Source organism: Caretta caretta, chromosome 10 (genome assembly GCF_965140235.1).
Source record: "Caretta caretta isolate rCarCar2 chromosome 10, rCarCar1.hap1, whole genome shotgun sequence".
Taxonomy (NCBI): Eukaryota; Metazoa; Chordata; order Testudines; family Cheloniidae; genus Caretta; species Caretta caretta.
The window spans coordinates 84,969,497-84,996,583 of record NC_134215.1 but is presented as its reverse complement, the minus strand read 5'-3'; the positions used below and the strand labels follow the sequence as shown (position 1 = coordinate 84,996,583).

General features: G+C 64.4%; 1 protein-coding gene across 4 annotated transcripts; it reads left to right on the top strand.

Moving 5' to 3' along the window:
• Nucleotides 1–1,180: 1,180 nt before the first annotated feature.
• Nucleotides 1,181–26,709, top strand: FURIN (furin, paired basic amino acid cleaving enzyme). Of its 4 annotated transcripts, none has more exons than XM_075133282.1 (16): nucleotides 1,181–1,201; nucleotides 6,241–6,606; nucleotides 14,041–14,139; nucleotides 15,754–15,849; nucleotides 17,425–17,553; nucleotides 17,917–17,993; nucleotides 18,539–18,627; nucleotides 18,921–19,093; nucleotides 19,165–19,377; nucleotides 20,607–20,707; nucleotides 20,860–20,963; nucleotides 21,248–21,365; nucleotides 23,297–23,476; nucleotides 23,581–23,705; nucleotides 24,345–24,461; nucleotides 24,661–26,709. In XM_075133282.1, exons 2-16 carry the CDS (start codon nucleotides 6,430–6,432, stop codon nucleotides 25,221–25,223), a joined length of 2,361 nt encoding a protein of 786 aa, XP_074989383.1. In that variant the 5' UTR covers nucleotides 1,181–1,201; nucleotides 6,241–6,429; the 3' UTR covers nucleotides 25,224–26,709. The 4 variants fall into 4 exon arrangements, with proteins under 4 accessions (XP_074989383.1, XP_074989385.1, XP_048721956.2 ...); XM_075133284.1 differs by lacking the exon at nucleotides 1,181–1,201 and adding an exon at nucleotides 1,657–1,841 and having other exon boundaries at nucleotides 18,921–19,084; XM_048865999.2 differs by lacking the exon at nucleotides 1,181–1,201 and adding an exon at nucleotides 1,657–1,841.
• Nucleotides 26,710–27,087: the final 378 nt, after the last annotated feature.

Here is a 27,087-nt window from a genome sequence, read left to right as displayed (position 1 = left end):
TCCTGTTCCCTAGTTTGGTTGGGTGGTCTGTAGCAGACACCAACTAATACCCCATCTTGTGCTTTATCTGTTAGGACATTGATCCGTAAGCATTCAAGATCATTTTCTTTCAAGTTATCAGTGACACAGAAACAGGTTTGCCTCCTGCCTGTGCTCTTTATACATAGACTCAATACACAGTCATATTAAAAATGCAAATGTACTCGGGCTGTAAATAAACCTTCCTTTTCGCCCAGCTGTTTGGTGCATTTCTCTCTGCTGTGAGGATGAAACTCTACCACTCAGTTTCACTTCCGTGCAGAGTTACTTTCTAGTCCAGAACGGTGGCACCTTAGAGACTAATGGATTTACTTGGGTGTAAGCTTAGGTGGGTAAAAATACCAAAACACTTCTTCAGATGCATGGAGTGAAGATTACAGGTGCAGGCATAAATGGAGAACCAGTGCCATCCACCCTGATTGAATCAGCCCTGTCAGCACTGGTTCTCCATTTGTAAGGTAACTCCCTTCTCTTCATGTGTCACTCCATGCATCTGAAGAAGTGTTTTTTTAACCCACATAAGCTTATGCCCCAATGAATCTGTTAGTCTTTCAGGTGCCACCGGACTCCTCATTGTTTTTGTGGACTCAGACTAGGGTTACCCCCTGACACTTTCTAGTCAATTTCTCATTCCGGCCCTCATTCCAGCAGGAGCAAGCTCAAGGCTGCAGCACTTGGGTTGCAAACTGCAGGGAAGGTTCATGTTTGAAACACCCTGTTCCCATCACTACTTGCTAATGTTCTGGGGACATGTCTGTTGGTGGCTGGTTTGGAAGAAACTGTTCTTTATCCCCAGACATGGTGGTTGGGCCTGAATTATTCTGATAGTGCCCCTGACCCAAGGAGCAAATAATACCCATGGCCAACATTAGGGACCTTGGTGTTTATGCCCCATGATTTCTTCGGTTACTGTTCTCCAGTCCCTTCCCCTTCATGTTCTTCATCAAACTGGGACCTGTGTTTGTCACAAAGATGCGTGTCTTTCATCACCTGTTCCTCAAAGGGTGGCAGTTTACTACAGCTGTGGAGGTGGGTCAGGTAAGATTATGGACCAACTCCTGCTGGTAAGGGACAAGCTTTCAAGCTACACAGCGCTCTTCCTCGGGTCTGGGAAAGGGACTCAGCATGGCAGCTACAGAGAAGGAGGAACAGACTGTTCAGCGTAAGTAAATACATATTCTCAGGGATCATTCAAGGTGAAGCTCATTTCTAGTTCAGGGCAGAGGTGTCTACTGCAGGCCCTGGATTCAACCTCCCCAGGGACCTGCAGGGGAGGTTATTACACTTCCCAGCCAAATCCTTCCAGGGGAGCCCTCACAGCAAGCTGGGCCCCAGCTTCGTAGGAGGAGCAATGCACCCCCTGGGGTTGGAGTGGGAGGAGGTGTTGGGGGGGGAGAGGAGAAGGGGATCGGGCGTGAACCGCATGTCGGGGGGGGAGACCCCCATACCGGGGGGGGAGACGGGGGTCTCAGTCCGCGCACCAGACCTGCAGGGTCCCCCCGGCCCGGCGCGGGGCCGAGGGCGCCGCCTCCCGAGGAGGGGCCGGGCGCCGGGCCGGGGGGAGCCCCGCTGCAGCCGTGACGGCATCCGGCGGCGCCCGTGGGCCGGGCCGGGCCGGGCCGAGCCGGGCTGACAGCTGCGGCGAGTCACCAGGCGGCGGCCGGGCCTGGCCCCCCCGCTCCTGCTGGGCCGGGCTCGGCTCCGGGGCGGGGGCTCCGGGCTTCCCCGCGAGGTGACGCTGCTCCGCCGCCGCCCATAAAGGGCCACGGCCGCCAGCCGAGCGGAGCCGAGCGCCGCGCAGGGTAAGGCCAGGCCGAGCCGGGTCGAGCCGAGCCGGGCCGGGCCGGGCGCCCCCGCTGCCCGTCCGGGGGGACCGGGGCGCTCCGTCTGCCGGCCCGCGGGCAGCGCGCTCGGGGACCGGGGACCGGGGGCAGGTCTCCCCCGGGTGCCCGTCAGCCGCGGGCCGGGCCGAGCCGAGCCGGGCCGGGCCGGGCCGGGCCGGGCCGGGGGGAGCCGCGCCCCGCAGCGCTCGCGGAGAGCAGAGGCCTGGCTCGGGGCTTGACAGCTCCGGCGCGGGCCGGGCAGGGGGCCCCGGTGCAGTTTCCCGGGCTCCGCCCAGTCCGAGGGGAGCCCGGCCCAGAGCTGGGGCTGCGGGGCCCGTTCTGCGCCCGGCGGGCGCGGGGGAGCCGCCGGGGCGCGGGCTGCCTGGGAGCGGCGCCCGAGCGGGGTGGGTGAGTCGCAGGCTGGCGGGCTTGGGGCGAGCCCTGCTCGCGGGCCTGGGCCTGGCGCTTCCTGCCGGGCGGGGCCGCGGGCGGGGGGCCGCGGGGGGCCTGTTGGCAGGGTGGGCGTCCAGCTAGAGCGGCGGCAGAAGGGCCGAGCCCCGGGTGGGAGGCGGGGGTCTGCGGGCCGCTCCGCGGCTTGGTTTCGGCTGCTCTGGGCAGCTGTGAATCGTTTCCGTCGCCGGGGACGCTTATGGGGTGGCCCCATTGCGCAGTGGGACGTTACTGCTGGCCCCCTCCTCTGGCTCTCGGGCAGCTTGTGTTCCCTGCGCCTGGCTCTGGGCTGGGGGCGCCGTCCCGGGTGCTCTGAGCAGGTGGGAACGGACCCAGGGCTCTTCCCGGAGCCAGCCCCCCGGCAGCGTCTTGGCTTCTGAGCGGTGCCTCTGGCCCCCTGGACACGCTGGGCTTGGACTGAAGCTGGGCTTGAGCGTGGAGCTGAGGGGAGCTTTGCTTGGGGACCCCAGAGCACCTTCAAACCTAGTGCCCCAAACTTGCCAGAGCTGAGGGAGGGCCCCAGCTGGACCGCTGGGCAGTTGGGATGGGATGGGATGGGCTGGGTGGTCTTAGGGGCTGAAAGCACCCGGCATGCTGCATGGCCAGTCACTCTGAAATGACTGTGTTAGAAGTGGCAGTTCTTATTCCCACTTATGCCGGGCGGCTCCTGACTGCTCCTGTGGGATGGGCAGTTCTGTGGTCCAGACCCCTCCCCCTCATTCTTCAGAAACATGGGTCTTGGGGGGCGGGGCTGGGGAGGAAACCAATGCCTGTAAGGTGCTCCTGGCAGGAGAGAGCAGCCTCACCGGCCCCCACTTGGGTAAAGCGGCTGCTGCCATGGGTGGGCATTGGCTTTGGGGGGGCACTGGAGCAGCCCTGGCTGGAGGGGGGAGTGCTGTGCCTGCAGAAGGTGGGCGACTGGGCGTGGGGAGGGACTGGCTGCCCCTGCCGATGCTCTGATGGATCAAGAGGAAGTGACAGGTTTCAGAGGAACAGCCGTGTTAGTCTGTAAAAGTGAGCTGTAGCTCACGAAAGCTCATGCTCAAATAAATTGGTTAGTCTCTAAGGTGCCACAAGTACTCCTTTTCTTTTTTCAAGAGGAAGTGGTTTGTTTTGGGCCATGTAGTCTTGGTGGCCACGTCTCTGCAATGGACTGCATAATTATCTAGTGTTGGTGAATTCCACAGGCTATCGTTAAGTGCCAGAGTTTCGCAGGCAGGATTCGAGCTCGGCGGAGACACTGCCCTGGCTGACACACCCAGTTATATGTGGGTGTCTGTCTCGTGTCAGGTCAGCGGCATAGCCTTGGCTGCGGTGCTGCCTGTGGGAGCCACCCTGGAATCACTGGCTGAACTGCTTCTGTGACTCCATAATAACCTTTTGTGAAACCCTCCCCCATAGCCTTTCCTCTGGGTTTGTGCAAAGCTGGTCTCTGGTAGCCCAGGTGTTGCTGCCCTATGCCCCGGGACATCCCCTTGTGGTTAATAGGGTGGCAAGTTGCAAGGGGCAGGGCACCGAGGGCTGTGCGGTGACTCTCAACAGGTCTCTGGGCCCTAGCGTAAGGAATCTAATCCCTCCTGCTCTGTGGAAACAGGCACCCACTGAGTGCTAGGGGCTCGGGAGAGCCTGTCTATGTGGGAGTTGGGGCTAGGGCGAGCCCTGCTCTGTCCATCCCTATGGCAAGGGCAGCTGGGGCCAGACCCTGGCGTTCCATGGCACACTACAGCTCTACCCATCAGCCCTGCCCCCACTTAGAAGGGCAGTCACAAGGAGAGTCTTCCCCTCTCTGAGAGGTAGGAGCAGGGGTGTGGGCCCCCCTCCTTTCCCAGCAGGAGCAGGGGCTCCCTCCTTCCTCACACCCTGGGAGAAGCAGGGCCACGCAGCCAGGGGGTTTCTGAGTCTGTGGGTGGGCCGGGTTCACTGCACTCTGCTCTCAGCTGGGGGTGTGGCGTTAACCCTTCATTGAGGAACATGGGGACACCCCTCCCTGAGCCATCACGACTTCGCTGTTTGCTTCTCTTCCCAGGCCCAGGGCTTAGGCTCTTTGTAGGAGTTGCTCCTTTTGTTTAGCACATCACCTGGCTCCAGGAGCTGGGCGGGCAAGGGCCTGCAGTGCCTGGGTCTTAGTGCAGGCCCACTTCATGCCACTTGGTGCAGCCCTTTGTCCCTGGCTAGGTGGCCGAGGCATGGGCCCCCTTGCCCTCCTAAGGCCACTCATCTCCCCTGCAATAATCTTCCGCTGAATTGTAACTAGGGGTCACGGCCTTCAGAGCTCACGTCGGGGTTGTTTGCATTTCCCCATCCCCCTCTATTTCAAGGACTTCCTGCAGCCCCTCACCTCATGCTAGGGCTGTGTCCCCCATTCTCTGCCCAGGCCTCCTTCGCACACCATTATCACTTCTCATTAGGGTGCCAACATGTAAACTGTTTTGGGTGCTGGGCAGTGCTGAGCTGGGCAGAGGAGTAATTTCCGCCATCAGTAGGTTCTTTGACCCGTAGGCAATTACAGGCTTATGTTGCTGCCTCTGCTAGCCAGGTGCAAAGGGGGGGGGGGAGCAGTGTTTGGGTGAGTCTCTAGGGCCCATGCCAGTTGCTCCCCCTCAAGTGAGCTGGGCACAAAGGTCCAGCATTCCCGTGTGGGACAGCGGGTGCTGCAACCTGCTACAGGAGATCTGGTCAGGCGGGTTGTTGACAATGACTCCTGTGTCCTTCCCCAGGAATGCCCTCTGCAAATGCATGTGTCAGCCCGGCCCTGTTTCCCTTCCATCAGTGTGTGGGCATGGGGGCTGAGCACCGGGCCTGGCCCGCAGCTGCCCCTCAGCGGGCTGCGTGGGACTCGTGTCTATTGCCCATTGGCTCTGCCGTCCTCTCTCTTATCTCTGTCCTGGGAGCCCGGCAGCTCCTGCTATCTCCGCAGCACTGGCTTAGCGCCCGTTCCCCATGATGGGGGCACGGCTGCCATTCACACTGACAGTAGCGAAGGCAGCTCTCCAGAGATGTGCCTGGAGGCACATGTGTGATCCCCATTTCCCCCTTCCAGGTTGTCGCCTGGATCCATGGGGTTTGGCCCCCTGACGCCTAGCCCTGACTCTTAGGAGTTGAGCGGCTGTGTACTTGTTGTGTGGCAGTCAGGCTGAGTTTCCCCATCCCCATCCTCATCCCTCTCCCAAGCCAGCGGCAACGTGGCTTCAGGCTGAATGTGACCAGGCATGGCCATGCCTCTGCTGTGGGGTTGGGCCAGTGTCATCTGAGCCTGGTGGCATCACCTGGTGCTGGGGTCTGCTGGGCATGGTGCTCCTGCACCAAGTGGCTCTCCCAGGCCCCCTGGCTCCAGGTTTCTCAGTGCCCTTGTGAGTGAAGGAGCTGATTAAAGGCCGGTGTGGGTGGGAGGGAGGTGCTGGGGCTGCTTGTCTCCATTGCTGGCTACGGAGAGGCTGAGTGTGTTTCTCTCCCCCAGCCCCTCCCCCGCTGTGGTTTGGCTGCTTGCCCCTTGCCCAGGTGGGGTCTGCCTCGAGCTGGGCGCTTGGGGTGAGTTTCCTGTTTGCTTCTGCCTGGGCAGAGGGAGCCATTTGCTGTCCTCTCCCTGCCTTCGGCAAACACGGCCTGCCCTACTCCCTGCCAGCTGGGTCTGCCTGTTCGTAAGCCTAGAGCATAAACACACATTGGCCAATAGCAGGGTAAACATGTGAGATGAGACTAGCCCCCTGGAGCTCTGCAGCTGGGAGCTGGGCTGGCGGGCAGGGCCCCAATGTGAGGGATTCGCGTCTCGCCCCCCGTGGGGCGCTGCGCTCCCTGCGGTCAAGGACTGTGCTCTGCTTGTGCGCTGGGGCCTGGGCAGGCTCCCCTGGCAGTGCTGTGTTTCCGGGGGCTCTGTGGGGCTGATTGCTGTGGAGAGGCTCGGCCGTGACTTGTGCTGCTTTTCCTCCAGGGGACCTCTGATCCGCTGTGGTGCTGTCCGGCCCCTGCCTCTGGCTCACGGCTCTCAGCTTGCTGCTTGGATGTCGTCCCCATGATCCCCAGGCCGGCTGGAGGGCCAGCCGGGCAGAGTGAGCGCTGAGCGGGGAGCACCGCTGGGCACTGGTGTTCCTGGGCCCTGGCGAGAGGCTCCAACCTTCCGATGGATCTGGGGCCCCGCTTGCTGCTCCTGCTGTGGACTCCAGCGGTGGTGGCGTGGCTGGCCCAGGAGGGGCTAGGCCAGCGCGTCTACACCAACACCTGGGCCGTGCTTGTCCCAGCGGGGCTGCAGGAGGCTGACAGGCTGGCCAGGAAGCATGGATTCCTCAATCTTGGGCCGGTGAGTGAGCCTCTCTCTGCTTGGCGCCACCCCCCCGGAACGGTCCTATGTGCCTGGTGCGCAGCCTGCCCCTTGCAGGCCCTCTGGCTCCTGGCATCAGAGCCTGCCCTGGGGCCACGTGGGGCAGCTCTCCCTGGGGGGCAGGGGCGGCCTGTTTGCACGAGGCCAGGCAGGTCCCTGGGGCCCTGTCAGTGCAGTTCTGGCAAGGCCTCTGTTGGCACTCCTGGCTTGGTGTGAGCTGGGAGCAGGGCCTCCCTCTGCCCCCTTCTTCCCCCCACCCCCCCAGCAGGGCTGCCCCTCAGCCCAGCCTGGAGCTGACTTGCCCACAGACTGGGGAGACTCAGGTCCCACCACTAGCAGACTGAGTGGGCGAGGCAGGGCTGTGGGGTGGCTGCATCGTGGGGGGAGCAGTGTTTGGGTGAGTCTCTAGGGCCCATGCCAGTTGCTCCCCCTCAAGTGAGCTGGGCACAAAGGTCCAGCATTCCCGTGTGGGACAGCGGGTGCTGCAACCTGCTACAGGAGATCTGGTCAGGCGGGTTGTTGACAATGACTCCTGTGTCCTTCCCCAGGAATGCCCTCTGCAAATGCATGTGTCAGCCCGGCCCTGTTTCCCTTCCATCAGTGTGTGGGCATGGGGGCTGAGCACCGGGCCTGGCCCGCAGCTGCCCCTCAGCGGGCTGCGTGGGACTCGTGTCTATTGCCCATTGGCTCTGCCGTCCTCTCTCTTATCTCTGTCCTGGGAGCCCGGCAGCTCCTGCTATCTCCGCAGCACTGGCTTAGCGCCCGTTCCCCATGATGGGGGCACGGCTGCCATTCACACTGACAGTAGCGAAGGCAGCTCTCCAGAGATGTGCCTGGAGGTGAGGTCCCCGATGCTTCGTGGAGCTCCTTTGCCTGCTGGAGCGTGCGACGGGCGGGGCCTTTCTTGTCCTGGTGGCCGCTCTTTCTTCCAGGCCACTCCCTGAGCCCCTGGCTCGTGAGCAGCGGTGGGAGTGCTGTCCCCAGGGCACCGGCGTCATCGCTGTCCCTTGCTCAAGTGTGGCGGGAAAAGGTGACGTGTTCTCAGGAGCGCTGGGTGCAGCCCGCAGTGGTGTGGCAAGCAGAGCGTGACGCGCTACCAGGTGTGCGCCTTGGGAGCCGGCTGGGGCCTAGCAGTGGGCGGCCAGGACCCACCACCCCCAGCGGGGTGGAAACAGAGGCTGCCTGAGCCCCCTGAGCCAGCCTGTGCTGCACTTCCCTGCTCCCTGCCTGCTTTGTCCCTGACCGAAGGGGGAAGGCTGTGGATGTCTCCCTGCCCCTCCTGGGAGCCCTGGTGAAGCACTGCCTGCCGGGGGCCCCTGGGCTAGGATGGCCGGCAGCGGGGTACTGCTAGGTTGCCAGGCTTCCTCTGGCTGAGGAGTGAGTGCTCTGGAGCACCTGTGTCCTGAGGGGGGAGCAGGGGCTTGGGATGTCTGTGATCTGGGGGGCTGGCTCCCTTGGTCAGGCTCTGCCCCTGCACCCTGCCCTGGCAGCACCGGCTGCTGTTGGGCTCTGCCCTAGTGACATGGGGTCAGGCTCTGCAGGGGCCTCAGGCCATGGGGAGTTCCCCTGCCCCCCCGTTCCCTGTTTGGGGGAAGGGGAACCCAACCCTCCTGCATTCTTGACCATTCTCCTACAGTCCCCCCAGGAGTAAGGGAGGGGTGCCCAGATTGGTGTCCGGTTGGGGGCTGGGCTGCCCGGGCCCAGTCAGGGCTCCTGGCTCTGTCCTTGCACAGCTACCCTGCCCCCGCAGCCTGTGGCGTGACGCCTCTGTCTGGCGAGAATCACCGCTGCTGCCACTGTGCCCGTCCCAGGCTTCACGGGGCACGTGGCAAGGAGAGCACCTGGCCCGGCCCAGCCCAGCCTCTGCCCTGAGGGTGGGTTGGGGGCAGGGGCTGCAGAGCTGGGGGTGGGGAGTGCATGTGGGTGTCTGACTAGTGGGCTTCCATGCCCTGCAAGGGGGGCCTTCCTCAGCCGGCAGGGTGCAGGGCTGCTGCTCTGCCAGGAAGGAAGTGGGCGGGGGGTTGAAATCCCTCAGGAAGTTTCACAATTGGGCGGCAGGGCTGGGACCTTGCTCTGAGCCATCCGGCTGCAGCCGGCTGGGGGGCAGGGAAAGCAGCTGCCTCTGGAATAGCCCGGGTGCCTCTTTCTGCCGGCTCATAAAGGGACCCTCACGCAGGGCTCAAGGACCGTGTGGGCTTGCTAGCCCCTGCCCCCACCCACAGCACTTCTCAGAGCAGCCGGTGCCTGGCGTTTGCTCTGACAGCGTGGGCTGTGGTGGGGGAGTGGCACGGAGTGGCCTGGCATTTGCTTTGCTGGTGTGGGCTGGGGGGGTGGTGGCATGGAGCGGCCTGACCCATGTACAGATCTTGGAATTGGCGTGAAAGCTGCAAACCTCACACTGAGGCCAGTGCCCCTTGGTGCCAGGGTTCCCCCTCTACACCCAGAGCTGCTCTTCCTGCAGATGCCTCCTCGCTGGCAGTAGGGCCGGTTTGGCTGCCGGAGGGAGGGCCGTGCTTGCTGGGGAGTGTTGGGGCCCAAGGGCACAGCCCGCCACCATGCAGGCGAGTGGGGGAGAGCTGGGCTGGAGGTTGCATTGCTGCCGAGCCTGCTGGGTTGGCTTCTGGAGGGCCAGGGCCTGGGGGAGAAGCTGCCTGGTCTGTGGCCCCGCAGTGCTGGCATGCTGCTGGGTCTGGGCTGTTGCTAGGAGGTCCCTGCAGGGCAGTGCTGGCCGCAGCTTGCTCTGTGGGGTGCCCTGCTACTCAGACTGCATCTCCTGGCGTGCCCTGCATGTCTCCATCTCACTGGGGCAGGTCCCAGAGTGCATTGGGGCTGCACAGACCCCTCTGTCAAATGCAGCGGGTTTTGCTGAGCCCCAAGCTATGAGCTCGGGGTCCCCTGGCCAGAGCATTCAGTTGAACCCCTGGTTGGGTTGTGTGCCACCTTTGCCCTCCGCTCCTCCGGCCGCGCAGCAGCAGCTGGTGACGGGGAGCTGTTGAGGCTGGTGCCGAGATCCTGGAGGGAGGAGCAGAGCTGCGTGGGTTTGTGGAGGGGCCTTCCCAGCCTGCTGCAGTGATCGCACTTGGCAGCGCAACTGAAGGATGGTGTTTTTCTGGCTCATCCAGTTCACTTAATTCCCTGACGAGGCACCGCAGACCAGTGTGACACTGGGCCCGGCAGGGCCGGGCTGGCCTGGGCCCCCCAGCAGCACCTATCTGCAAAGCCCTGGCTGCCAGGAGGCCGGCGGGACTGGGGGTGAGGCTCAGAGGGGGTAGGACACAGGGCTGTCAGTGTTCCCTCTAATTGTTTATGTCCATGTGCGGAATGAATTTTGTTATGTGCACCCATATGGAGGTGAGGTGTGACACATAACAAAATTCATGCAGTGGGGGTGGGGCCACGGGGTTTGGAGTGTGGGAGGGGGCTCAGGGTTGCGGCTGGGGGGCGCAGGCTCTGGGGCGGGGCTGGGAATGAGGGATTTGGGTTGTGGGAGGGGGCTCAGGGCTGGGGCAGAGGGTTCGGATGTGGGCGGGTGGGCTTTGGGGATGAGGGCTTTGGGGTGCAGCCTGGGGCTGCAGTGGGAGAGAGGACTCCCCCCAGCCCTCTCTCGCCGCAGCGGCTGGGGGAGCGGTGTCTCTCCCCCGCTGCGGTAGCTCGGGCTGGGCTGGACAGAGAGAGGGGTGCCCCTCCCCACCACGGCTGGTCCATGTTTTGGCCGGCAGGGAGGAGCACCTCTCCCTGCCGCAGCCCTGAGCTCTTGCCCAGCTTGGAGGGAACATAGGCTGCCTGTGGGAGGCACCCATCTGAGCACTTCACCTGCTGCCAGCTCCGTGCTTCAGTGACCAGCCCAGGGATGCCTGGGTTCCTGGCAGTAACTGCCCTGAGATGGCTGGATGGTGAGCCGAGGTCCCCGCCCATGGGCGGATGTGGGGAGGTGGCCACTTTCCCACATAGCTTCTCTGGGAGGCTCTTCCTGCTGCTCTCTCTGGGGGTGGTTTTACGGGGGGCTGGATGCAGCAGCAATGGGGGAGGAGCCTGTGAGAGTCAGCAGGGGTGGGGAGCACCTGGCAGTGCCCCCCAAGCCTGGGGCCTGCTTGGAGGCTTCTGAGGTGGCGAGCTGGCTTGGGCGTAGGGCTGCTGCTCGAATGGGGCAAGGAGGGGTGCCATGGTGCCTGGGGATGGCGTGGGGCTCAGGCGGGGCCAGGACAGGGCACTGGTGGAGGGCCCAGTTCTCCCAGTGTCTCTGCTGGCACAGCTGCTAGCCTGGGGGGTGCCATTGTGCAGGCAGAGGACTCTGCAGTGCCCCTCGGCCCCACTGTGTCTCTGACACCTCTGCCCACCCTGCTCCCGCTCTCCGCCAGTTCCTGGAGCCAGGCAGTGGAGGGCGGTGTCCTCTTATCTCCCATCTCGGCTCAGCAAACAGGTGTCCATTCCAGCCTCTTGCCATGGCAGCATGTCTCCGGGGGCCCGTGGGTGCTGGGCCCTGTTGTCCGGCTAGTTCCTGAGGTGATGGCAGGCAGCAGCCCACTCCTGGACCCCTGCTGCCCCGTGCCAACCCTCTGCCCCCAGCTCATCCCGGGCTCCAATTGCACTGGCCTGGCATGCCCACCTGAGGAGCTCCCCAAGGGCTGCTCTCCCATCCTATGGCCGGCAGGGGGGCCCTCGCTGGGGGAGGGCGGCAGGCCGGGTCAGCTGCCCTGGGCCAGCAGTGCCTGGGCTGGAGCCTGCCCTGAGCATGGCCCGTTCCCACAGCCTCGGGGGCACTCAGTGCTGGGTCTGGGGGGCTTGTTCTGGAGCAGGGCTGCCTGCAGGACGGGTGGCTGCCTGTGAGCGTTGCTACTCGGTCCGGGCAGACCCTAATCCTGTCTGGTGACCAGGCAGAGCTGGGAGCTGCTCTGGGGAACAATGGGCCCCTGTTCCTGGCCCAGGCAGGCGAGGTGGGACGTGGCGCTCGCTGGGCTAAGGGCAGCTTATGAAACCAAGTAGCTTTTCTCTCCCCCAGCTCCTGTACCACGTGGTGCTGGTCGTATCCCTTGCCTTCCGCCTGACCAGGACCACGGCCCCACTGACAGGATGCGTGGGGGCCTGTCTCTGGCCTTCGGCACCATAGCCCTTCCCCCAGCACGCTGCCGCGTGGGCACAGAAAGGACTCGCCCAGGTCACGCAGGGCGTCTGTGGCAGAGCAGCCCCTCGAACCCAGAGCTGCACGACCCCATGGCCACCCTCCCTCTCTGGGCTGCATGCGCAGGCAGCGCTCGGCGCTCTGGCTGGGGCCCTCGCTCAGGCGGAAGTGGGGTGCTGTGGAGCCCATGGTGGCAGCAGGGGCTGGAGCTGCAGAGGTGCCTGGTCTCTACCCCATGGGCTTGGGGGAGCCGCTGGCGTGTGCTGTGGCTGTGCCGTGCCGGGGAGCAGAGCCCAGCCGCTGCCTCTGCCTGGCCCCCAGCAGCTGCTCTGGGGGGATTTGCAGGCGCCCGGCTGGGCCTGCCTCCTAGGCTGGGCAGGGTCCTTGCTGGAGTCTCTTCTCCAAGAAGCCAAGGGGCCCACGGTCCCCTCTGCCCCTGCCCAGCTCCCCTATGGCTCAGCGCCTGCCTCAACTCCTGTGTCCGCCTGGGCATGTGAGGAGGGGTGCCGCGGTGCCCAGGGATGGCAGTGGGGAGCAGCACACAGGCTGGGCCAGGACATGAGACACCCTCCTTGGGATAGGCCCGGCCAGTGGCTGCCTGCTTCCTCTCCTGGGAGCAAGCCAAGTGTGGTGGGGAGCAGCCCACCACAGCATGGCTCAGCCCTGCCCTGGGGCAGAGAGAGCAGGGCTGGACTCCTGCAGGGTCCCAAAGTGGGTCCTTGAGCCAGCCTGGGAGCTTCCTGCACAGCGGGCTCTGTGCCCGCTGCCGGCCCCCTCCTGAGGAGCCTGCTGTCCGCTCTCCCCGCAGCCAGGGCGGTGGCGTCTGCCCACTCCAGGCACAGGCCTCGCCCAGCACGGCGCAATGGTGCCCAACAGAGGACATGCCTGAGCCTTGCCTGCACGCTGGTCCTGCAGGGGATGGCCCTAGGTGCCTTCCCGGGGAGGGGGACGCAGCCAGGTGGGGCCAGAGCAAGGCCTGGCTGAGGGGGAAGAAGCTGCTGGCCTCACTGGGCTGGGAGGGGGAGCTGTAAGTACCAGGGCCCCTGGGTATGCAGCAAGCACCTTTGCCAGCCCTGGGGTGCCCAGCTCCCTGCTAGCTGGACTTGGCCGTGGTTTCTCGTGGAGCCAGAGGCTGCAGCCCCAGGAGGTGACTGAGCACTGGGCCTGCGCAGGCCGGCCCGGGGGCTGGGGCTGCTGCCGGGCTCACTCACCCGTACAGTGTGCGCCCTGCTCAGAGGCCTGCTTGGCAGCAGGCGCCCCCCGAGAGCAGCCCCTGGAAGGCAGGGGCCCTGCGCGATTGCTTTGGAGTGGATGCGACTTTGGGCAGAGGAGCAAGCCCTTGCTCCCACCCCAGCCAGCATAGCCTGTGGGCAGCGCTCAGGGGCTCGCCTCGCTGGGGCACTCTGGGGGGTGTCTGAAGTGGACGGGGGGGGGGTCCTGCTCCCTTGCTGAGCAGGGGTGGGGAGTAGGGAGACCTGGCTGCTCCCAAACAGCAGCTGAGTGCGGAGGCCCCAGCTCCGAGGTGAGAAGAGCAGTCCAGGCATGGCCCTGTGCCTTGGCCTCGTGTCCCAGTCAGGCAGAGACTGGGGGTTCGGGGTAGAGGCTACAGGAGGCAGCATCCTGGCAGGTTGGGCTGCAGCTCTGCATGGGGCAAGTGGTCATTGGCACAGCAGAGGGCATGGGTGCAGGCTCCCGGGCTCTCTGTAGTGGGTGGGGGCGGGAGGGGTGGTCTGTCGCTGGGGAGGCTGCTCTGGGACTCGGTCTTCATGTTCACAACTGGAGCCCCGACCCCAGCCGGGCACAGAGCAGGGCACGGGGGCACCCACAAGCCAGGGGCTGCTAGCATGAGGGGGTGTTGTGTGCCCCTCCCCTCAGCAGGCTGCAGGGCCACAACCTGGGGGGGATCCATGTGTGGCTGCTCCAGGCCTCCCTGTCTGCCCCCCTTCACTGCGCCCTCTCCCTTCGCCCACCCCCAGCCGCCGCACTTCGTTACTGTGAAAGAAACCAGAACCCAGCCAAGGTCTAGTGTGCAGACCACGAGGTGCTAGCCCATGGCTTGCCCAAGCACCTCCAGTGACCCTCCCAGCCCTGCTCTGTGGGCAGGGGCTCTCTGTCCAGCACTGTAGGACATGTAATAAGAGGGCCGGGGATGGGGCGGGTCTAGTCCAGGCTCCCAATCCCTGCTCTGCCCAGACTTGCTGTGTGGCCACAGATGGCGTGGCAGGTCGGGCCCTGGGGAGCCGGGGCGGGGCTGGAGGGCTCTGTGCTGGTCTCACCCACGCTCTGTGTTGCAGATTGTCGGTGACTATTACCACTTCCGGCACCATGCAGTAGTGAAACGTTCCCTCTCGCCCCACCGGTCCCGGCACAGCCATTTGGCCAGGGAGCCCCAGGTAGGTGGTGTCTGCCATGCTGTCCTTGCTGAGCCGGCTGCGGGGCTGACCCGTGCGCCCCTGCTGGGAAGCTCCTGGTTGAAGGGCTTAGCCACCTGGCAATGGTAGTTTGATCCCAATTGCCAGCCTGCGTGGTGCCCAGCGCTGGGATGGGCAGGGGCAGGGCTGGGGTCATCAGCAGAGTTGAGGAGCGGACCAGGACTGTGATCACAGTAGGCTGTGAGTCAGAGCTAGGGGGTCCAGGGCTGGAATAGCAGAGGGCTGGGGGGCACTGGCAGAGCTGGGGGGTCCAGGGCTGGAATAGCAGGGGGCTAGGGGTCAGGGCTGGGGGGCACCGGCACAGCTGGGGGTCCAGGGCTGGAAGAGCAGGGGGCTGGGGGTCAGGGTTGTCGGATACTGGGCTTGGTACTCAGGCGGGTGCTGTACCAGCCTGGTCACATCTCGCGTGAGCTCCATGCTCCCCTGAGCCATTCGGAGGCAGCGGGACTGAATGCCGGGCGCTGCCTTGCTCCTAATCAGCCATCTGCTCTGCTGGGATCACGCCAACCCCTTCGTCGCCAGCTCCGCTCATGCGTCCTGCGGAGCGGCTGGACCGCGCCCAGTGCCCAGGCCAGTCGCGGTGTCCTCACCCTTTTCTGAACGGGCTCCTGGGCTGGCACGTGGCTTCTGCCAAGGCTGGTGCCGAATGCAGGAGCCCTGAGGGGCAGGGAGGGGGCATGGCTTCACCTGGCACTCCAGCCTCAAAACTACAGAGGGCTGGAGACTGGTTCCCCTGCGCCCCCCCCCCCGCCAGCATTTCTGTGGGCCACAAACTTTGGTGGTGGCTTCAGAGGTGCCCACGTAGTGGGGGAAGGTGCTGGCTGGCGGGATTCAGAGCTCTGTGCTGCTGCTGTGCTCCCCGGGGAACGGGTAGGGCCTTGGGTTTCTGGGTGGGCAGGAGGGGAGCCGGTGCCTGGGGATGGAGGCCCTGCTGTGAGCACTGCCGTGGGATGCTGGCCGTTCCTGTGCAAGACGCTGCCCCTCAGGCCTTTGCCCTGAGAGCTCCTTAGCCAGGGGCTGTGGCAGGTTTGGCCCAGCAGCCCAGGCCCTGTGCTGGCAGCTCTGTGAAAGGCTCCCTGGGGCGTGTGTTGGAGAGGGTGCCAGCCGAGAGCCTGCGCTCGTCCGTAGCAGGATGGTGCGGGCCCCCAGCCAGGCCTGAGACCAGGGCTGACATGGCGCCAACCCATTGCAGCCACTCCTTCCACTGAGTGAGAGAATGCCCGCACTGGGATTTCCTCCTCCTTCCTTCCCGGCCCCTCTGAGCCCCGGACAGAGGTGCAGCCCTGCCCCTTTAGAGTGCCTGCCTCCGCCCGGAGCGCCCCCTCCCCTGAGGTATTGCACAGGCCCCATCATGCCCTTGCCAGGCAACCTCCTCTGTCCCGCTCGCTCCTGGGGCAAGAGGGGCCTTGTATAGCCTGAGGCTGGGTGGCCAGGGCAGTGACAGCTGCGTGCCAGGCTAGCTGGGGTCAGTCTCAGGTGCCTGTAGCTGTTGGGAGAAGCGGATGCCCAAGCCTGAGCTGGCTCCTCCGTCTGCTCAGAGGGGGGCGCTCCTCACTCTCCTCTGTCGGTCTCTAGGTGCATTGGCTGGAGCAGCAGGTGGCAAAGCGCAGGACGAAGAGAGACGCCTTCACGGAGCCCACAGACCCCAAGTTCCCTCAGCAGTGGTACCTGGTGGGTGATGGCTGGGGGCTGTGTGCAGGGGAGCAGCTCGGATGTGCTGCACTGGAGGATGGGGAAAGGGGGTGCAGTACAGGAGGAGTTGGGAGGGGGTGCAATAGCTGGATTCTAGTCAGCTGCTTTGCTGTGTGCCAGGCATCGCCCTGCTCGTGTCTCAGTTTCCCTAACTGGAACATGGGAATGGCCAGACAAGAGCAGACCTGTGGGCCATCCAGCTCAGTGTCCTGTCGCTGCCTTTGGCTGGGAGCAGCTGCTTGAGAGGAAGGAACCCTGCAGCAGGCCATTCGGGGGCCAGGCACCGTTTCCTCCTCCCCATCCTTTAGGCCAGTCAACGCCCAGAAGCGGGAATGGTTACATCCCTTCCAAAGCTCCTGCTTTCATTCAAGCCTCGCTATTATGGCCCTGTTGTTGTAGGAATAGTGGGGGGGCTACAGATTGGGACGGGGGGCAGTGCCTACTGGGAAACGTCTGCGGCAGGCTGTCTGGGAACATGTCTGCACTGTCCCCTTCTCCTGCACGGCATGCGTGAGGACTGACCGCCTCTGAGAGGGGGCTTTGATTCTGGGGCTGCGTAGCTAAATCTGGGGTCGAGTCGCATCGGGGCCCAGGAGGGTCACTGATGCCCTCCTGGGGAGGGGGGCTTCCCAGCCTTGCAGCCCGTGCCTAATCCCTTCATTTCAGCTAATGGCACATGGCTGGGATTAGCAGAGCCAGGGCCAGCTCCTGCTCAGATAGCCCCTCCCCCAGCAGCATGTCCGCCCCTCACCAGATGCCAGATTCCCCCTCCCATCACAGCTCCCCAGGCTCTTCTATGTCCCAGCTCTTAAACAGCGCCTTTGAGGAGCCCTTCAGTGTCCCAGACCCTGAGGGGTCCCACCCGTCCTTCAGGGCAGGGCACGTGTTCCCCCCCCCACCTCCGAGCCCGAGCCTCTGGGCCACAGCCCTGCAGCGTCTTCCCCAGGAACTCTGCCCTGCCAGTCCAGCTGGGCCGAGCTGCAGTCTCTGGGCGAGCGATGCCCAGCAGCACGCGCCTGCAGCGCCGGCAGGCAGCCTTGTCTAGCCAGAGCCGGTGTATTAGTCCCTGCGCACGGCCTGGGAAGGCCTTCGGGCAGCACAGAGCCGCCCGGGTTCAGCCATTATCCAGCCTGGCCAAGCCAGGGCCAGCAACCCCTAGAGGCCAGGAGAGACTGCCAACCAGTTGCAACCACACACCCTTGTCCCACCACCTAGACACTTGAGTAACACATAGGGGAAACTGAGGCACACACAGTATTCAGACAAAACAGTAGGAACATGCTCACTTGGTCACAGTGGGGCAGTATCCTCTGGGGTCCTTCCACTTGCCCTGAGTCCCCTGAAGGGCCAAACCAAGTTAGCTGATTTCATGTCTGATTGCAGCTGATGGTGCTTGGGGTGCACCCTTTCTGTTACCTGTACGTTGGTGTAGCTTGTAGACAGCCGTGGGTTGTGGGAGCTGCTGCACCATGACCCTCATTGGGGGGTCGCACCGCCCCCCACCCTCAGGTCTTTCAGGGTGTGATCAGTGGGTTTCTGATCTCGTTCCTCTAGTACAACGTGAACCAGCGGGACCTGAACGTGCGGGGGGCCTGGGAGCAGGGCTACACCGGCAGGGGGATTGTTGTCTCCATCCTGGACGATGGCATTGAGAAGAACCACCCGGACCTAGAGGACAACTATGTGAGTAAGGGCCACCACGCTCATGTGCAGGGACAGCCCCTGTGCTGCACTGTGCCCGCAGCTGGGCACACAGCATGCTGGGATCTGTTGTCTTTGAAGCCCACACCTGCCACTCAGCTCAGCCCCAGGCTCCTGGCACATGGCCCTGGGCTGAGCAGGATTCGGGCCTGGCCCTAGAGTCCAGAAGTATGGTGAGGCAGCCCTGGCTGCTAGAGGAATGAAGTCTCCCCCTCCCATGCCATGGGCAGGGGCTGGCCTGTGGCTCCCTGAGCTTGCTGTGAACCACAGCACAGCCGTGGACAGCTGCCTGGCCCAGAAGGGAGCGTGGGGCTCTGCTGAGCTGACAGAGCTTCTGTGTTCTAGGACCCCGGGGCCAGCTTTGATGTGAACGACCAGGACCCAGACCCACAGCCTCGCTACACACAGATGAACGATAACAGGTGAGGGGGGCCAGGAGTCGTCTGCCTGGGGGCGTGGTGCGCTGGATGGGGCCTGGCTGCTCCAGGGAGCCTGTCCTGGGTGGGGAGCGCACCCAGTGGGCTGGGTGTTGGAGGTGGGGGGTGAGCTGAGGAGTGGCAGGGGCCCCAGCTGTGGTGGGAGCCTGATTCTATTCAGGGGCTATCAGGGTGGCTCAAGCACAGGAAACCAGGTTCCAGGCCCTGAGCATCTGCAGCTGGTGGGGAGTCGGGGTGGGCCTGGGGAGCCCCTGTGCCCTGGCAGAGCTGTACCTGCCTCCCCCTCCCCAGACACAGGCTCATTCATTGCCAGCTGGAGCTGAGTCCGGCTGTTCCTGTCCCCCTTCAGTTCCTGATCCCAGGGCGCTGGGCAGGGCAGCCTGGCTGGGTGGTGGGACAGCAGCTCCGGCTCCAGGGTGTGTGTGTGGCAGCAAGGGAGGCTGCAGCTCGGCCCCTGGGGCTGCGGGGACCCAGCCTGTGCTCCCTGGGCTTTGCGTCTGACCGTACTGTGTTGCTGTTCCCTGGTGCAGACATGGCACTCGCTGTGCCGGTGAAGTGGCTGCTGTGGCAAACAATGGGATCTGTGGCGTGGGAGTGGCTTACAACGCCAGGATTGGAGGTGGGTGTGTGCCTGGGCCACGGCTGGTGGGGAGCCTCTGCCCGCTGCTTCCCATGGCCTGAGGCCTGATGGGTGAAGATCTGGGGCCCTGGCCTGTCTGCCTCTCAGCCTGCTACCTCGGGCCAGGGTGGAGACTCTGCATGGGGCTTGTGCTGCAGACACGAGTTTGCAGGCCATGGGGAGCCCATGCCCATCCCAGAGCTTCCGCACTGGGGAGCCGGGGGCTGCAGGGGGAGCCCCTCGAGCCACAGAGCCTTTGCTGGAGAAGCTGGTGACGTCTCCTGTGGCTCTAGGTGTGCGCATGCTGGATGGGGAAGTGACCGATGCTGTGGAGGCCCGCTCCCTGGGCTTAAACCCCAACCACATCCACATCTACAGTGCCAGCTGGGGCCCTGAGGACGATGGCAAGACGGTGGACGGGCCGGCCCGGCTGGCAGAAGAGGCGTTCTTCCGAGGGGTCAGTCAGGTGAGCAGGAGGGCTGGGCTGGCTGTGGGCTGCCATGGCTGGGGCCTGCCTCACTCTGACTCTTTCTACAGGGCCGGGCGGGACTGGGCTCCATATTCGTCTGGGCCTCTGGGAATGGGGGCCGCGAACATGACAGCTGCAACTGCGATGGCTACACCAACAGCATCTACACGCTGTCCATCAGCAGCACCACCCAGTACGGCAACGTGCCCTGGTACAGCGAGGCCTGCTCCTCCACCCTTGCCACCACCTACAGCAGCGGCAACCAGAACGAGAAACAGATTGTGAGTGCAGGCTAGGCGGGCGCCAGGCTAGGCGGGCGCCAGGCTAGGCGGGCGCCAGGCTAGGCGGGCGCCAGGCTAGGCGGGCGCCAGGCTAGGCGGGCGCCAGGCTGGGAGCGGCCATCTCTTTCTTTGGACTGGCCGGGAGTGGGGCTCTCTCTGTGGGCTGGCTGGGTGCCTTGCCGGGAGTAGGGCAAGCTGCAAGCGGCAGTCTGTGTTGGCTGCACCTCCAGTGAGAGCTGAGGGCAGCCCCGTCTCTGGAAATGGTCTTGTGGGGATCCTGAGGGATGGGGCTTCTGGACACTGTGGCCCCGGGAGCTGCTCCCAGGTTCAGTCTTGCTAACCCAGGGGAATCCAAACTGCTCCACAGTTGAGTGGGGAGGGGCCTGTCCCCCAGGTAGAGTTTGAAATGAACTGGGGCCCCCTGGCAGTGCCCTGGTGTCACGGAGTCCCTGGGCGATGCTCTGGAACTGCTCCCCATGAAGCCAGTCAGGACTCTGGGGCAGTCGCCTTTCTGTGAGCAGCCTGTCTTCAGGACACGCAGCTCACACAGCTTCCACCTTCCTGGGTCTGACCTCGGAGCATTCAGCATCCTCTGCCCCTCCGTGCGCTTCCCACAGCGAGTCCGCTCAGGCGGGGCTCCTGGGGAAGCCAGAGGGTCCTGCACCCCAACTTCGCAGTCAGACGTGACTCTCAGCCAGCCAGTAAAACAGAAGGTTTATTAGACGACAGGAACATGGTCTAAAACAGAGCTTGCAGGTGCAGAGAACGGGACCCCTCAGCTGGGTCCATTTTGGGGGGCAGTGAGCCAGACAACCACATCTGCACTTCACTCCATGTCCCAGCCAGCCCCAAACTGAAACTCCCTCCAGCCCCTCCTCCTCTGGGCTTTGTTCCTTTCCCGGGCCAGGTGGTCACCTGATTCCTTTGTTCTCCAACCCTTCAGCTCTCACCTTGCAGGGGGGGAAGGGCCCAGGCCATCAGTTGCCAGGAAACAGGGTGTCGGCCATTCTCTGTGTCCAGACCCCTTCACACACCTGCCCTCTAGGGCTCTGCAATGATCATACACCCTTACTCCACCCCCTAGATACTTAAGAACTGCCTAGGGGAAACTGAGGCACCCCCACACTATTCAGAGGAAACATTAAGAACAGTCCCACTTCGTCACACCTGGGTTCACAGGGACTGGGGTGGGAGTACAATGGGGTCTCACGCCTTGCCTCTCCCTGCAGGTGACGACCGACCTGAGGCAGAAGTGCACAGAGTCGCACACAGGGACCTCTGCCTCGGCTCCACTGGCTGCTGGCATCATCGCACTTACCCTGGAAGCAAAGTAAGGCCAGGCGAGGGCTGCGGTGGCGGGCTGGGTTCCCCACGGCACAGCATGAACAGGGAGCAACCCGGGTGTCTGATTTGGGTATCCCAGGGGTAGGCCCTGGCAGGACCTTGGCCATGCGTGCTCCAAGCCCACCTCTGTCTCCGCAGTAAGAACCTGACCTGGCGGGACATGCAGCACCTGGTGGTGCGGACCTCGAAGCCGGCGCATCTCAACACCAATGACTGGGCCACCAACGGCGTGGGCCGCAAAGGTAACATGCTGCCCACCCCCCTCCCCTGGGCTGTGATCGTCTGGGCATGGCCGGTGCCACCCCATGGGCCCCTCCCGTATGTGCGCAAAGTGCCCCAAACTGCCTTTGGAGCCTCTGGGGAGTGGGTCGGGGGGGCCACAGCCCATGGGGTTTGCGGCTTGCCTTGGGCAGGGCTGGCTGCAGGACACATGAGAGGCACCCCCCAGTGCCCAGAGGGGGGCACCCCAGGGACCTTTCCTTGTCCGCCCAGGGCCTTGCGCCTCACCCTCTCTCTGTCTTTGCAGTCAGCCACTCCTATGGCTACGGCCTGCTGGACGCGGGGGCCATGGTGACCCTGGCCAGGAACTGGACCACGGTGGGACCCCAGAGGAAGTGCATCATCGACATCCTCACTGAGCCAAAGTGAGGGCTGGTGTGTCCCGGGGGCGGGAGGGGGGGGTCTCCAGCACTGTGTCCAACCCCTCAGTGTGGCCAGACAGTCCAACAGCTTCTGGGTAGAGCCCAGGCGTGCTAGGGTGGGCATGGCTGGGCTCGGAGCCATGCTCTGCTCCCTGCGTGGCTGACATGGGGCAGAGCCAGAGAGGGGCCTGCGTTTCCCCCTTGGCAGGCTGCAGTTGGCGCTTTGGGCATCCTGAGCTGAGGAGAAGAGCTGGAAAGAGGCCTCAGCCAGAGCACTGGGGCTCCAGAGACGGGCCTGGGTCTGCTGCTCAGCCCCCTTCTGGCTCCCTGCCCTGGGGCTCATGCCCGCTGCAGGCCATCTGGCTTCCCTGGGGACTGGCTGGGCCAGCGCTGCCGGTGAGTGCCGCTGCCGTGTGCAGAGGGAGCTGGGGTCCCCGTCCTGTGTGCAGAGTGGTGTCGGGCTCTGCTGCCGGCCCGGGGCTTGCCAGCACCACTCCCGCGGGTGCTGTGGTTTGGGAGCAGCCAGCGTGAGCTGGTGCTGGACAAGGGTCTTTTCAGGGCTCACACAGAAGCTCCTTTCACTTGTGCTTGCCCATCTCCTCAGCGCCTGCGCTGTGCCCTGTGTGGCTGGGATTGGGGCGCTGCGTGCTTCCCACAGAGCTTGGGGGGCCTGGACAGCAGCAGCGCCTGTCTCTAGCTCCACTTGTCCCTCCCTGCTTGCTTGCCAGGACCAGCACCCTGGGATCCGCGAGTGCTCCTAGGCCGTGCTGGCACCCGCAGCCCCTCCATTGCGGAGCATGGACGTGCCAGGCCGAGCGCAGCCACCTGGCATGCTAGGAGCGGAACTCAGTCAAGAGCCACCCAGGGCCCCCATCTCCCCTGGCTGCCCCATAGCTCTGGGCTTCTCTAGCACCTAGGTGCTCTCTGAAGTTCCCTGCCATCGCAGCACCGGCTGGGCCCTGCTGGTCTTCAGCTTAGCCTGGCAGCTTTGGGGAGAGGGAGGAGATGCGGTGCCCAGGCCGGGGAGCAGGAGCCGAGCTCTGGGGATGCTGCCGTCTCCACTGCAGGTGAAGAAAGGAGCCATTCATGGCTGGCACAGTGCAGCTATTCAGGACGGGGAGGATGCAGTCACTGAGCAGCCCCCTGCCCTCCAGGAACTGGGCTGGTTTGAATGTGGTGCCCATGCAGTGGGGGGAGCGAGCGCTGAGCTGCGGGAGCTGCCTGCCTGCTGTGGCACAGAAAAGGCCAGGAGGTCCCATCTTGTCCATCCCAGAGCTAGACCTCTCAGGGAATGTCCACAAAGAAAACCCCATGGCTGTGTCTGAGCTCACAGGGCCCTAAGCTGCAATGTGGGCATTCTGGAGCCCGGACTCTGGGATCCTGCAAGTGGGGAGGGTCCCAGAGTCTGAGTCAGCTGGCCTAGGCCAGCAGTGGCTGTGCATTGCAGTGCAGACCTACCTCAGCCCCTCCCCAGAGCCAGCTTCATCTCCCAAGGTCATGCCAAGCCTTATCCTGTCCCACGGGGCTGCGTTCTGACCTGGGTGCCCAGGATCAGGCAGGGTCTGACTGTTACACAGGGTCACCTTCAGCCCTGCCGGTCCCCCACACAGCTCCTGGGCCCCAGGCTGCCCTGAGTGGTGGGGCTGGGTTCTGTGCCCCAGAGTGGTGCTGGCTGCCTGGAGTGGGGGCTGGTGGGGGGCTTCCCTAGCCGCTGCATTCCTGGCAATGGCGGGCGCTCCGGGCCACGTCCCGCACCTCCTGTCTGCTCTTCCCTTGGGGGTCTGGAGGGTTGTTGCTTGTGAGCTGAGAAGGCAGCAGGGTTGGTATTTCCCTGGGACCTCGGCTCGGGTGCTGTGGGGGGGCCCTTTCCCTGCTGTGTCGGGGCTGGCACCCCCTGCTGGCTGCACACTGACTCCACCTCCTGTGCTCTGCAGAGACATTGGGAAGCGCCTGGAGGTCCGGAGGAAAGTGGACGCCTGCTTGGGGAAGGCCAGCTCCATCGGCAGGCTGGAGCACGTCCAGGCCAGGCTGACTCTCTCCTACAACCGGCGTGGTGACCTGGCCATCCACCTCACCAGCCCCATGGGCACCCGCTCCACCCTCCTGGCTCCCAGGTAGGGCCCCGACTGCCACAGCCTGGGGGCTGTCCAGGCCGCCGCCCTTGTGCTACCAGGGCTGTGTCTCGGGCAGCAGGCCTCACCTCTCCCTTGTCCCCCAGGCCTCACGACTACTCGGGTGACGGTTTCAACGACTGGGCCTTCATGACCACACACTCGTGGGACGAGGACCCCTCCGGTGACTGGGTGCTGGAGATCGAAAACACTAGTGAAGCCAACAACTACGGTGCGTGCAAGGGGCTGCAGGCTCCCTGGCCCCTGCTGGGGCCCCGGCCGCCTGCCCAGCTCCCTGGCACCTGCTGGCCGCTGCCCCTGGTGCCTGCTGCACCGTTTCTGCCCCCCGTTGCTGGAGTCTGCCCCCGCTGCTTGCCTGGCCCAGCACACAGTCGCAACCGGTAGGCTGCCATAGCGTGCGCTAGGTGCCGTGTGCTGAGCAGAGAGACGGCCGCCCTGTGGCCGCAATGCCTGCGCTCCAGTGGTGGCCTCAGGCGCCCCCGCCCCGCAATGCCAAGCACCCGCGAGAGGGGTGACCTGGATCTGCCTCAGAGGGACTTGGAGGAACTTTTTGATTCAGAGGCCCCATGGTGGCAGTGTGCTCCCCTTGCGCGGGGTAAGCCCAGGGCCCCCATCCCAGCTGCTGCTGCTGGGGCCCCACTCCAGGTCTCGCGCCGGTCACGTGGGGCTGTGGGCCGTGAGCACAGCCCACCCTGCTCCCCTGGGCTTCGGTGGGAGTGGAAGGGGGTGCGACCGGCCCTGTGGCCAGCAGAGGGCACCAAACGCCAGGATGGAAGCCAGGTGGGTTAGCAAGGTTGAGTCCAGGTGGGCGGGTCCCTGGGCGCTCCTCACCCTCTGCCTTGGCCTGCAGGCACCCTGACCAAGTTCACGCTGGTTCTGTACGGGACCGCGACAGAGCCCACCAGCCTCTCCAACCGGCTCGAGAGCAGCGGCTGCAAAACCCTCGCCTCCAGCCAGACCTGCGTGGGTGAGTGAGGGGGCTGGACTCCCGCTGCTGGACAGCCAGGCCCAGGGGAGGGGGGCAGAGCTGTGCCCAGGAGCACCCCGACCAGCCGAACCCTGGCAGTGCAGCCTGGCTCAGACGTGCCACGGCCCATGGGGCAGGCATGCCGGTCTGGTGCTGGCAGAGCTCCAGGCTGAGCGCTAACCCACCCCTGTCCCCACAGTGTGCGAGGAGGGCTTCTACCTGCACCAGAAGAGCTGCCTGAAGCGCTGCCCCCCCGGCTTCACGCCCAGCCTGCAGAGTGCCCACTACGCCCTGGAGAACAGTGTGGAGCCCCGCCCCCCTCACCTGTGTGTGCCGTGCCACACCTCCTGCGCCACTTGCACGGGGCCCGTGGCCACCGCCTGCCTCAGCTGCCCAGCCCACTCACACTACAACAGCCTGGACCGAACGTGCTCCCACCAGACGCAGAGCAGCCGCGCATCGCCCGCCCTGGGCAAGGGCCAGCCCGAGGCACCTCCCGCCTCCAAACTGGCTGTCCTGGTGGCCAGCCTCAGCTGCGTCTTCATCGTCCTCATCTTCATCACAGTCTTCCTGGTGCTGCAGTTGCGCTCGGGCTTCAGCCTGCGGGGTGTTAAGGTGTACTCCCTGGACAGCGGGCTCATCTCCTACCGGGGGCTCCCCGCGGACCTGTGGCAGGAGGAGCTGCCTTCCGAGTCGGAGGGCGAGGACTGCGAGGCGCACAGCGAGAGGACTGCCTTCATCAGAGACCAAAGTGCCCTTTGAGCCCCCCGGCCCCTCCCTGCCCTGCCCTGGCACAGCCCCCGGGCCAGGGAAGGCTGAGGGGCCCTGGACACTGCCCCGTCCTGCTCAGGTGAGGGCTTCACCAGCTGCTGGCACCGTCCTGTGGGCACCTCTGCTCCTGGGCAAGGGCAGCGGCTGCCCGGCCTGCTCTAGGGAGGGCCCCCTGGCACCGTCCTGGGCTCTCACCCCCACAGCATCAGGCCCAGCCTCCACTTCTGTTTCTTTTAACTTGCCAAAGTGTTTTTAGCATGGCCCCCCTCACCCCCTTCGCCGGCCCCATGGGCCTGGTGAGGGTCTTGTCTGCCAGCCTCGCCTGTGCCCGTCACACCCATGTGCTGGGGCAGGGGAAGCCAGATGCGTGTCTCTCAGGGCTGGGGCTTCCGTCTGCTCAGGCTGGCTCTCCAGGCTGCTGGCTGCCCTTGGGCTGGGCACTGCGTCTCTATGGGGGGGCTCTGGTGAGGGGGTGATGAGCTGTCTCCCTCTCCAGCCTTGGGCCCCCCCGGGCTTGTCCCCATGTCAGGCCCAGGGCACTGGGCAAGCCCTGTTCTCTCTGTGACCCTCTCCCTTCTGGGGAGCAGCAGGGCTCCCTCAGCTCCGAGGCCCTGCCCGGGAGTGGCAGCTGTTTCCTTCTCTCTCCAGCAATAATGGCTGGGCTGTGGGCCGGACTCCGCCAGAGCTGTGGTGCTGCCAGGAGGGAGCGTGAGGCTCTGCAGCGCTGAAGAGCCAGGAGCACAGTCTCGCCCAGGGCCGGTCCCAGGGTCCCCAGCCCTGCAGCGGCATGCAGCAACATCCCCACTGCTCCCCGCCTGCTGGGGAAGTTTCCAGGGCCTTGCCCCATGGGCCTAGCCCCCCGCTGTCCCTGCCTGCGGCTGGCTGGGGGCTGGCTGCCCTTCCCTTGGCCATGCAGTGTGTGGGGCTGGGCTGCTGGTACCCCACTTGCTGGACTTGGGCCATGCAGCCTGGGTCAGTCCCTGGAGCCCACCGCAGAGGCACCGAGTCATGGCGTGTCTGCCTGCCCTCCCCCTCCTGATGTGCCTTGCCCCTCCCCTGTGGTGACAATCTGTTTTGCTCCCCAGCTGGAGCCCCCCCCCCAGTCCCCTCCCTGTTCACAAGTCATTTGCTCACGGTGGCAGGGCAAGGCCTGGCCCAGGGTAAGTGGGGGGGCTTCAGCGCAATATGCCCCCTGCAAGGGGCCTGAGCACCAAGCCCAGAGCTGCACACCGCTCCGCCCCGCCATGGGCCTTGGCTGTGGCTGCAGCCTTCTTGTTCCAGCCCCTACATAGGCTCCAGCCGGGCCGGGGGCAGGGCCCCCCACACCTGGTTTTTATCATAACTTTTTGGTGCACAGTAATTTTTTCTTGTAATTTAATCAGGTAGGCGTTGCCTCCTGCCCCCGGTTCTTAATTTAATGGTTGTGGATATAACACTAGAGAGACTGAGAGTTATTAAATGTTCAGAACTATGCAAACCAGCCGCCTTCCTGAGCATGTTCTGTGCCCCTGCCTGGGCAGGCTGCCCTATGTGTCCCTTTGCCCCCTGCTCCCTCCCTCACGCATGCTGAGTGCCTCTCCCCCCATTTACTGCCACCTCCCCTTGGCCTGCGGCAGATGCAGGGGCCAGCCTCCTCTTGGTGCTGCCCTCAACTCTCTGAATTGCCACCCCCTGGGTACGCCCCCCTCTGCCCTGTCGCTCAGGCTGGACACCGGTGGGGCGGGGAGACAAGATTAGGCCCTTTGCACCAAATCCACGTGCTGCGGCCAGGATGTGGGAGCTCCAGCCTTTGAGAGCCCAATGCTGGGCTGTCAAGGTTCCTTCCCCACTCTGAACTCTAGGGTACAGATGTGGG

Coding starts and splice junctions, on each gene's coding strand:
- FURIN (XM_075133282.1), top strand. CDS start 6,430: ATGGATCTGGGGCCCCGCTTGCTGCTCCTGCTGTGGACTCCAGCGGTG. Junction 6,607..14,040: donor GATTCCTCAATCTTGGGCCG/GTGAGTGAGCCT, acceptor TCTGTGTTGCAG/ATTGTCGGTGACTATTACCA. Junction 14,140..15,753: donor ATTTGGCCAGGGAGCCCCAG/GTAGGTGGTGTC, acceptor GTCGGTCTCTAG/GTGCATTGGCTGGAGCAGCA.